Source organism: Bos indicus x Bos taurus, chromosome 10 (genome assembly GCF_003369695.1).
Source record: "Bos indicus x Bos taurus breed Angus x Brahman F1 hybrid chromosome 10, Bos_hybrid_MaternalHap_v2.0, whole genome shotgun sequence".
In the NCBI taxonomy this organism is placed as follows: domain Eukaryota; kingdom Metazoa; phylum Chordata; class Mammalia; order Artiodactyla; family Bovidae; genus Bos; species Bos indicus x Bos taurus.
In genome coordinates, this window is record NC_040085.1 from 99,608,026 (window position 1) to 99,619,892 (window position 11,867).

At 43.4% G+C, this 11,867-nt stretch overlaps 1 protein-coding gene across 2 annotated transcripts in view; it reads right to left on the reverse strand.

The window, feature by feature from the left end:
- The window catches only part of GALC (galactosylceramidase), a 57,493-nt gene extending 46,209 nt beyond the window's left edge, over positions 1-11,284 (reverse strand). The window contains exon 1 of one of the 2 annotated variants that reach the window (XM_027552661.1): positions 11,026-11,284. In XM_027552661.1, the coding sequence (XP_027408462.1) occupies positions 11,026-11,235 (210 nt within the window). In that variant the 5' untranslated portion in view covers positions 11,236-11,284. Of the gene's footprint in view, positions 1-138; positions 524-11,025 lie in introns of those variants that run through there. The other variant, XM_027552663.1, reaches the window with a different exon arrangement.
- Positions 11,285-11,867: the final 583 nt, after the last annotated feature.

Consider the following 11,867-nt stretch of genomic DNA (forward strand, 5'->3'; position numbering starts at 1 on the left):
AAGCATGAATAAAACAAATCTAATCATGAGCACTTTTTCACAGTGTTTATGCAGGCCATCTAGCATGTCCACAGTTAGCCAGCTCTTAGGCAGCACCAAGCTGTGGGAAGTTGTTTCCCAGGTTCCTTGTTCGCCTACCTTTGTTTTGCTCATCGCTGGGTAAATAGGGCTGATGTTTGTCCAACAGCTAAAACACAGGTTCCCAGCAACAACCATGTTTCTCTTCTACTGAGATGAGGGTTGGTGACGGTTGGCTGGGAGGTTAAGGTTGCTAAGTCTATTGATGAATCTCATTATTACAGATTTATCTTGAGGACTTAGACTCAGAGAGTAGTTATTAGAAGAAATAAAACAATTTCTCTACCTCAAGACTGTCTGTCACCTACAATATCTGGGGGCCAAGAATGGGAAAGATGAATCTCAGGCAATTTTTCCCCTCAACATCTTGTAGGAAAATATTGTTAGTTCAGTTCAGTTCAGTCGGCTCAGTCGTGTCCGACTTTTTGCGACCCCATGAACCAAAACACACCAGGCCTCCCTGTCCATCACCAACTCCTGGAGTCCACCCAAACCCAAGTCCATTGAGTCAGTGATGCCATCCAACCATCTCATCCTCTGTCGTCCCCTTCTCCTGCCTTCAATCTTTCCCAGCATCAGGGTCTTTTCAAATGAGTCAGCTCTTCGCATCAGGTGGCCAAAGATCTGGAATTTCAGCTTTAGCATCAGTCCTTCCAATGAACACCCAGGACTGATCTCCTTTAGGATGAACTGGTTGGATCTCCTTGCAGTCCAAGAGACTCTCAAGAGTCTTCTCCAACACCACAGTTCAAAAGCATCAATTCTTCGGTGCTCAGCTTTCTTTATAGCCCAACTCTCACATCCATACATGACCACTGGAAAAACCATAGCCTTGACTAGACGGACCTTTGTTGACAATACTACAAGCAGCAATTCTTAAAGGAACCTCTACTCTTCTCAGTCTTATTAGAGATTTATAGGTGCTATCTCTTGCTGTTAAGAATGATGACACAGTGGTCCCCAGGCCAGGCTATTCAGGAAACCTCATACAAGACTGGCATCAAGCACTGTTTACAACAGCTAGGACATGGAAGCAACCTAGATGTCCATCAACAGATGAATGGATAAAGAAGCTGTGGTACATATACACAGTGGAATATTACTCAGCCATAAAAGGAATGCATTTGAGTCCGTTCTAATGTGATAGATGAACCTGGAGCATATTATACAGAGTGAAGTAAGTCAAAAAGAGAAAAATACATTAACACATACATATGGAATCTAGCAAGATGGTACTGATGAACCTATTTGCAGGGCGGCAATGGAGATGTAGACATAGAGACTTGTGGACACACTGAGGGAAGGAGAGGGCGGGACACACTGAAAGAACAGCATGGAAACACGTGCATTATCATGTGCGAAACAGCCAGCGGGGATCTGCTGAGACTCAGAGAGCGCAGACCAGTGCTCTGTGACAACGCAGAGGGTGGGATGGGTGGGAAGTGAGAGGGAGGCTCAAAAGGGAGGGGACTGATTCCTGTTGTATGGCAGAAACCAACACAACATTGTAAAGCAATTATCCTCCAATTAAAAATAAAAATTTCAAAAAGACTGGCATCAAAATGCATGGATAAAGAAAGATGGAAGAATAAAGAGATGAAAGAATTTCCCTCCCCCCAAGAGCTTTCAGAATAAAGTTCAGATTGTTCAGTTTTATACCCAAATTCCTTATTTGGATTCTAACTCACATCATCTATGTAGGTATAACAAACTAATATATCTTTCTTCTGTCTCCATTACTGCCTTGCAAATAGATTCATCAGTACCATCTTTCTAGAGCCCATAAATATATATTAATATATGATATTTGTCTCTTTTTTATTTACTTCACTCTATAATAGGCTCTAGGTTCATCCACCTCATTAGAACTGACTCAAATGTATTCCTTTTTAAGGCTGAGCAATGTTCCATTATATTTATGTAGCACAGTTTCTTTATTCATTCATCTATCAAATGCACTCTACACCCTCATCTGGCCAAATCCAGTCCAAGCTTTCCGGTCACACTCCACCTCTTCAAGGAAGACTTCCCTCTGCTCTTCCTCAGCGTTGTGACATAGGTGCCTCTCCTGTGGACTGTGGCCTCCCTCAGCAACAGGTCCACAGCTCCACCATTAATCCCTCTATCCCCACACACTCATCACTGTTTCACCTCTAAGATCCTTGGGGACAACGACTGGGTCCCATTCAAGTTCATATCCCCATTTATTCTTATTCAACAAGCATTTATTTAATATCTCTTATGTTATCAATAGCTTCACCAGTACAGGCAATATAATATAGTCTGAGTCCATGGAGCTGGAATCCTGATTACATCATTTACAAGCAGTGTGACCAAGGGCAAATTATCATTTGCAAAGGGTCAGCTTACTCATTCAGCTGTCCCAACACTAAATTTAGATATAGGAAGGACTTAGCACAGTAGCTGGCACATAGTATGCTCTCAAGAGATAACAGGCATTGTATACACAAATTGCTTGTAAAAATACAGTCACTTCCTCAAAAAGCTTAGAGACTAGTAGAGGCTCAAATATTAAAGTGAATGAGTGCTGTATACGCATGCTAACCTACTCCTGACCCAAGGGAAACAATGCTGCCTGCTCTGTATCATGCTAACAACATATACTGCCACTAGAACAGTGTGCTTTGCTGTTTGGAGGTTGTTTTTGCTCTCTATGCTCTTCTATCCTTAACAAATAAAGGGCCAACTTTGAGCAATCATACCACGTCATTAGGATATCGCCAGCTGATAGTCACACCCAGTGCAGAAGCATCAGTTTTATCAACGGCAATAGTCAGCAGTATAGCCAAGTGCTGAAATGTACCATGAAGCAATAACAAATCACCAAATTATTGATACTAATCATGCTCCCTAAATAAGGCCTGTTATAACAGCCAAGGATGAAGCCTTGGCACAAAAATTGGAAAACAGTTATGTTCTCAATAAATGGCAGGCACTGAATGTATCTTTCACTTAAAATCCTTGGATAACTTCCTCCCCTCTAATGTATGAAACAGAATGATATTAACCAAAATTAATCACGTTGCAGATGCCATCCTTTGATCTTTACAGGTATCACTGTGTGCCCAGAAAAAAAATCTGAGATACAGAGAGGTTAAATAACCTGCCCAAGGCTGTACAGTGAGTGACAAGGAGCCCAGAGCAGATCCCTGGCAATCTGGTCTTAAGTCCATGTGCACCATACTGCTCTCCCTACCAAAGATGCAAACTAAATGAGAATATTCCAAACACTTACTGCTACAAACTGTGCTACATCCAGGGACTCCAGAAAGGAGTGATGTGCAAATATAGTACTGCAATCATTTTCATCCAATCAGTGTTTACTGAACTTCTGAGATGAGTAATACATTACACACAGAGACACTATCAGAGAAGTTTCCTGTTCTGAGTTATGAAACAAACCTCATTTTAAACAGTTAATAAACATAAAATAACAAAAGATTTGCACTTTGAGCAAGTTAAACAATGGATTTAACATCAAAGAAAAGGTGTTAGGACATGATGAATCCTCATTTTATGAAATACTGGCTATCCTAGGTTTAAACCACCAAAATAAAAAGGAGAATCATAGTAGTAAAGGATAAATACATTAGTACATTAGTCTGTTTATCTTGAAATATGTACCAGCACCTATGAGTAAGACTGCAACAGTTGGAAATAAAAGTGTAAAAATCAGCTCGCTTAGGGAAAAGATTTTTTGCCCAGAGCAGAAGGTCAGATCTGCGATCAGACTAAAAACTTAGTCATCCACTGTCTTTTCCTTTCTGGAGTGCAAGGGCCTAACTTAAGTTCTGATTGCCCAGGAATCCACTTTTCAAAAATAATTATGTTTTATGCTAATGTCTACTTAAAACTAGTCACCCAAATCTCATTGGTAACTTGAAACCTTAGAGTTTTGCTAAATGATGGAAATTCATTACACACATAATTTCCAAATAATATAAAACACTGAAACATTAATACTGAAGACAAGTTTATCTACTTTTGGTTTCTTATTACAGAGAAACAAAAGATATTTAGATCTATTAGTAAAAACGTCCTGTCACTAGAAATTAAGGTTTCTAAGAGTTAAGCAATCTAATTAATATATGTAATTAAAATACTAGAAATAATATGAGGAACAATTCAAGAAAAGTACGATGTATTTTGCCTAAGAAAAGGTGTGGGGTAGGGAGATATATTTCTGTTAAGGGAAATCAAAGTAATTTTGTCCTAGAGTAGACAAAATGAATGGATATAGAAGCTAGGAGAGGGAATTTTACCTTGTGTAGTCAAGCTGGCCAAAAATTAAATTATAAGGATTTTTAAAAATAAGCTTTAATAAATAGTATACTTATTAAAAACTAAGAATTATTCTTAATCTGCTAAAAAGACAAATTTTTATTAGACTATTGGTCTGTTCTTGATAAGCTTGAGAAAGGTTCCTTACCTTTTAAGGAACCTACCTAGGAAATAAAGATTAAGATATTATCAAAATAATATTCTACGCTTCACATTATCTTTATCTTTACTTAAAAAAGAAACCCTGAGTCTTCTCTATTAGAAGAGCTAAGGTTGTGGGTGGGGGTGGATAAAGTGGGTTTAAACTATGTAACTTTATATATTTGCCTGTGAAATTCTTGTCATTTTGGTTAAATGGATACTTATTGTTTCACAGTGACCAATGACCCTATTTAATCAAGTGTTTTTAACACCTTTTGTATTTTTGACAAACTTCCCCAAATAAACTCTAAATGAAGTCTTTTTGACCTCATATTAACTTCTTGAGATTTCTCCAGATGGGCCCTGGACATCTCAAAGATGTGTTCTTTCTCCTTATAAAAAGACATGAAACTAATTAGGCTTATTTGGCATGTTAAACTGTATAGTAAGCATTGTCAAGTAAGATGTAACACTACACTTTCTTTAGATGATATTTGTATTGATACATTAACATACGTGTCCCAGAAATTACATGAAAATTCCTAGACATCTGCTATATCCTGGTATAATACTATCACTTGTAATTTTAGTTATTATCTTAAAATGCTATAGGTTACAGAAATAACCAAATTTCCTTATCAACTGAATTACAATGAACTTTATCAGATTTTTAATATGCCCGTGTTTAAGCCTTTTTGTCATTTTCAGATAGTTATTGTTTTACTGTTTTGGCAAAAATGTTCTTCCAAAAGTGCTTCATCTTCAAGACTTTTGGAGAGAACTCTTTGCTTAAAGTACAGGGTTCTTTCAGATCATGTTGATGAACCGGGTAAGAATTTACAGAACTCTAAGGTAAAATCACTTCAGACGGTGACTGCAGCCATGAAATTAAAAGACACTTACTCCTTGGAAGGAAAGTTATGACTAACCTAGATAGCACATTGAAAAGCAGAGACGTTACTTTGCCAACAAAGGTCCGTCTAGTCAAGGCTATGGTTTTTCCAGTGGTCATGTATGGATGTAAGAGTTGGACTATGAAGAAAGCTGAGTGCCAAAGAATTGCTGCTTTTGAACTGTGGTGTTGGAGAAGACTCTTGAGAGTCCCTTGGACTGCAAGGAGATCCAACCAGTCCATTCTGAAGATCAGCCCTGGGATTTCTTTGGAAGGAATGATGCTAAAGCTGAAACTTCAGTACTTTGGCCACTTCATGTGAAGAGTTGACTCACTGGAAAAGACTGATGCTGGGATGGATTGGGGGCAGGAGGAGAAGGGGACAACAGAGGATGAGATGGCTGGATGGCATCACTGACTCGATGGACGTGAGTCTGAGCGAATTCCGGGAGTTGGTGATGGACAGGGAGGCCTGGCGTGCTGCGATTCAATGGGTCGCAAAGAGTCGGACACGACTGAGCGACTGAACTGAACTCTGCATATAAGTTAAATAAGTAGGGTGACAATATACAGCCTTGACATACTCCTTTCCCAATTTGGAACCAGTCTGTTATTCCACGTCCAGTTCTAATTATTGCTTCTTGAACAGCATACATATTTCTCAGGAGACAGGTAAGGTGATATGGTATTCCCATCTCTTGAAGAATTTTCCGCCATTTGTTGTGATCTACACAGTCAAAGGCTTTGGCATAATCAACAAAGCAGAAGTAAACATTTTTTCTGGAACTCTTGCTTTTTTGACGATCCAACGGATGCTGGCAATTTGATCTCTGGTTCCTCTGCCTTTTCTAAAACCAGCTTGAACATATGGAAGTTCATGGTTCACATACTGTTGAAGCCTGGCTTGGAGAATTTTGAGCATTACTCTGCTAGTGTGTGAAATGAGTGCAATTGTGCGGTAGTTTGAACGTTCTTTGGCACTGCTCTTCTTTGGGCATATAAAGAAATATGCCCAAAGCTTTCTATAAAGAAAGCTGAGTGCCAAAGAATTAATGCTTTTGAACTGTGGTGTTGGAGAAGACTCTTGAGAGTCCCTTGGACTGCAAGGAGATCCAACCAGTCCATCTTAAAGGGAATCAGTCCTGAATATTCATTGGAAGGACTGATGTTTAAGCTAAAACTCCAATACTTTGGCCACCTGATGCTAAGAACTGACTCACTGGAAAAGACCCTGATGCTAGGAGGGATTGGGGGCAGGAGGAGAAGGAGATGACAGAGGATGAGATGGTTGCATGGGATACTGACTGAATGGGCATGAGTTTGAGCAAGCTCTGGGAGTTGGTGATGCACAGGGAAGCCTGGCATGCTGCAGTCCATGGGGTCACAGACAGACACGACTGAGTGACTGAACTGAACTGACAGAGCCAATGTCAGTGAACTCTACACCATCATTTTGGCTGCAGTCTTCAGGCAAGAATACTGGAGTGGGTAGCCGCTCCCTTCTCCAGACGATCTTCCCAACCCAGGTATCGAACCCAGGTCTGCCATATTGCAGGTGGGTGCATTGCAACCCATTGCAGTGGGTTCCAGGCACAGCAATCCACTCCAGTATTCTTACCTGGAGAATCCCCATGGACAGCGGAGCTGGGTAGGTTACAGTCCAAGGGGTCACAAAGACTTGGACATGACTGAGAGACTAAGCACAGCACATGGAGCCAATAAAGCTCCCTGGAAAAATCAGCCTGGTAACTGGCTTACAGGGTTCCCAGAAGCCTTTCCAGGTAAGTAAGAAAGGTCACTTCTTGGCAGGTACAGGAATCTCAGAATATTGGTGGACCTCGAGAAGAAAGGAATTCACCCAAATCTATCAGGATTGCAGAAAAAGTCTGATGATAAGTTCACGGCTTGGCCTCCTAGCCTTGAAAGAGATTTTTAATAGCCCAATCTGTGATTCCTTGTGCAAATGTCCAACAGAGCACACTTAAAAGAACCTATATAGTCAATTATTATTTTGGCTGCACTTATATAATCAGGGTAAGTTTAATAAGACCATACTTATTTTGCAAGGAAGTTAGCCTTATTTTGGTTATCTCTAATAAAAGGTGGAAGTAAGGGATGATGATAGAGAGAAAATTGTATTTCAGTGAAGAACTAGAGTACACTCTGTAGATAATCAGACTATAGCCTGCCAGGCTCCTCTGTCCATGGGATTTTCCAGGCAAGAATACTGGAGTGGATTGCCATTTCCTTCTCCAGGGGATCTTCCCAACCCAGGGATCAAACCGCAGTCTCCTCTACTGCAGGCAGACTCTACCATCTGAGCCACCAGGGAAGCCCATTATCAGATTCTAGTGCTGTTAATTGTCTTTGAGGTTTGTTTTCTACCTGTAAACTGGACCAGATACTGAATTCTCATTTCCTCCAACATCTGAATACAGCTTGTCAAACTAATGTTTCTGACTTTTTCCCACCTTTCTGACTTTAAATTATTAAGAACTAAAATCTCCCTTTTCCTGAAGTTATGCAACCTAAAGTGTGATAACTTTATACAAACTCCAGAGAAATCACAACAGTTCATATCTGAACAACCTTCATGCCTGTTGCTTTGTGGACCACTCAGAAAGATCCCGAGATAGTCAAACTCAACTCAGGAAGATCTATGATTGCCACCGTCTGTCCCCACTCCATCTCAAGATGCTCTACATCTAGAAATCGCGACTGGCTGCCCTCAGGATTCAGAATAGGTTTACAATCTGCTCCGTTAGCCATTGTTTTCTCTTTGTTTTCATAGAAATGTCTATTACATAAACTGAATCAAGTATTTGCACCATATAGATCCAACCTTGTAAGCATACTTGCATCACTGTTGCCTGAAATGAGACACAACTCTTTAACGGAACTGACTGTGGTTGGGTGAGATATGGAGCAATCCACCAACCCAGGACAGACTCAAACCCACTCAGATGGCCCAAAATGTTAATCACAGTATTACCTAATCTTTGAAGATTCCTCGGACCCCAAGATCACTGACCTGGTTTCAAGGTGTGACCTTTTAAGCTTAGGACAATGGCTACCAATTGGACTGCAAACTATTGACTGTAGTATAATTACAGGAGTGCTACTATAATCCTTTCTAAATTACAACAGGCCCTATCCCTTACTTTCAGTAAATCAGCTGTTCAGGAAGTTTAAGGTCCTCACCACTTACTCTGATACCTGGGCATTAAGGGTGGCTTGTAGTGCAATACCCAATGGTCAGGTTTTTCCTTTTTTGTAGTGCAAGTGCAGGACTCAAGCTTTGATTGCAAAGCATCCACTTCGGAGGTATCCACTTCTGAGATGGCTGTCTCAAACAAACATACTGCAGCCAAAGAAGCCAGAGCCAAGCTGAGGTTGGGGGGAGGGGGGAGTTCTTTGCAAGATCTTGGTCAGTTTCACCAGCGGACCATCATTAGGGCCACTTTTTCTTTCCCTGAACTTTAAATTCCCACACTTAAGGTTTCAGGTCACCAAAGAAAAGCCACAAAGCCCAAGGCCTCCACCCTTGACCCTAATGAAAGCAGAACCCCAGGCCCACACCCTCTCTTTCTCTACCTCCCATCACCAGGTGTGACCCAGGTATGCCATGTGCTCTCCAGGACCTATGAGTAATAAACTTTTGTTTTGTTCAAAGTTTTCCGATGGTTATCGCCGAGGGAATCTTGCAACCATAAGAACCACAGAGGCCAGTGCAACAACAACACTGGTTATCAATAGGGTGAGACCCGCCCAAAACAGCAACTCAAGCTAGTTCTGAATTGCATCCAAGGACACACATTCCATCTGACTCAATTCAACAAACAACCCATTCAAGAGTTCAGCCTTGCCATTTTCAAACAAAATCAGCTCTAGTTCTGTCCTGGGGAACAAAAAAGAAAATCCCTCTCATCCAAAGACCTGCCACCACAAACGCCATGAACTCAAAGGCTATAAACATAAGGGGATAAAACAAAGGCAAGACAAAGGTTACAAAGAACAAGCTGACAGGACTAAGCAAATTGTTAGGAGCCAAGAACAATCATGCCACTGTAGCAAGCTCCCAGGCTTGGGAGCCACCTGTTAGCACAACTAGGGAACTAAGGAAATTATCAGCTGTGCCCACGCAGACTTTGCATTAAGCTGGTATGGCCCTCATGTCTCCCTTAGGAACTCCCCTGGTGGCTCAGCCGGTAAAGCGTCTGCCTGCAATGCAGTGAGACCTGCGTTCAATCCCTGGGTCAGGAAGATCCCCTGGAGAAGGAAATGGCAACCCAATCCAGTACTCTTGCCTGGAAAATCCCATGGATGGAGGAGACTGGTAGGCTCCCTTAGGTATTTTAGAATGCCTAGATAAGAGGAACTTATCCCAACTGACACAGCCTAGAAAAGGGTAAGGAGACAAGCCAATTAAGTGTAATTAGTATCCTGTGTGGGATCTTGAAACTGAAAAAGAGCATTGGGTAACTAAGGAAATATAAAAGGAAGTAAGGACTTTCATTAAGGTAACCAACATTGGTTGGGACAAATGTCCCATACTAACGTGGGATGCTAATAATAGAAGAAAGCTTGGTTACAGGGTATATGACAACTCTGTATGGTCTTGGCAATTTTTCTGTAAATCTAAAACTATTTCTAAAGTTAAAAATTCATTAAAAAAAAAAAAAAGAAAACAAGCTTGCTCCAGAGGTCCTTGAATCAATAAAAAAGTTCTCTCAATACCTACGACGAGAATCAATTGGTGCCTTTGTTAAAATTTGTTAAAATGCAGGTTCTCAGGCCCCACGCCAGAACTCTAAAGTCAGAATGGGAGCTGGCGAGAAGGCCAGAGTCTGCGTTTACACAGACAAGACCAGGTGATTTCTTGTGCACCTGAACGTTCCCTCTCTTCGCACACATAAACAGCCACCAACGAGGCCTCTTCCAGCGGGCAACTCACCCCCTTAGGCCTTTGCCATCCGGGGGCAAAACAGTCCGAGAGTATCAGCTGATACTGGCGTGGCCTGATATTAGAAAAAAAGACTTTAAAAAGCCCGTTTCTGGCTTCTCACCTTCCAAAAGAGGACCTGAGGCACCTGTCGTCCCTTTAAACAAAACCTACCGGATGTCTGCCCCCTTGGAAAGAGCCCAACCGCAAGCTGCAGTCCTTGTCCAGGACTTTCCGACCCCCCGACCCCCCAAAATAACAAGCGCAGTCAAAACATCCCTCCGGGCCATCCTCTTCGGCGGACGGACGCTCCTCCGGCCCCCCGCCATCTCTGGAGCGACCCTCCCGGAGTGCCCTCTAAAGAGACCCTTCCCCTCAGGCCCCCGTGCTCAAGTTGAGGAAGGATTTGAGCCCCCCGCCCTGTCACTATCTAGACCTGTCACTTAGTCGGTGGACCTCCGGACCCTCATCTGTTTAACCTAACCGTCTCTATGGGGTCATCTTCAACCAGCGAACGCGGGATCCAGCCGCGCAGCCGCGGCGTCGAAGCAGCCACGGACGGGCGCCCGCCTCAGGCGGCGAAGCGCGCGTCGAAACGCTGGGGCCGCGGCGCGGGGGCTTGTGGGACGGGGCGGGACCGGACGCCCCCCGCCCCGCTCCCGTTCCTCACCCCGCCGCCGCTGACGGCTCCGATGCCGTCGAACTCCCTGCCCAGCCCCTCGGAGTCGTCGAGCACGTACGCGCCGCTGGGTGCCAGCAGCGCGCACAGCAGCAGGGGCACCGCGGCTTGGCCCGCCAAACCCGCGGCGGCCGTCATGGCTTTCGCCCGGCGTTGCCAGGAGGCCTGAATTAGGCGCTCAGCCATTGTGTGACAGGTCATATGACTCGGGCGCCCAGGGAGGCGGGTCCGGTCGCCGCCATGATGGAGAAGGGCAGGAGGCCGCGGGTGCCGCCGCCGCCATGTTGAGTGTGGGCTGCGGGTCGCTGACGCAGCCGCCTTCGTGTTGTGGGGGTGGGGAGCGAGCCTTTTCCACCGGGCTCTACGTCAGGGTTTGACTGCGGGTTTCTGCGTTTGTCACCTCGGTGCCCCGCCTCTGGCATCACCTACTGGAGCATTTTATCGACGAAAAAGATGACTATCCAAAGCCAAGGGAGTCGTGCAGTGAATGGCTTACCATGGACCTCCCCAAGCATCAACATTCAGAAAACTGAGATCATGGCATCCAGTCCCATCACTTCATGGCAAACAGATGGGCAAACAGGGGAAACAATGGAAACCGTGACAGACTTATTTTTGGGTGAGGTGGCGGGGGGGGGGGGGGGGCTCCAAAATCAATGCAGATGGTGACTGCAGCCATGAAATTAAAAGACGTTTGCTCCTTGGAAGAAAATTATGACCAACTTAGACAGCATTTTGAAAAGCAGAGACGTTACTTTGTCAACAAAGGTCCCTCTAGTCAAGGCTCTGGTTTTTCCAGTGGTTGTGTATGGATGTGAGAGTTGGACTATAAA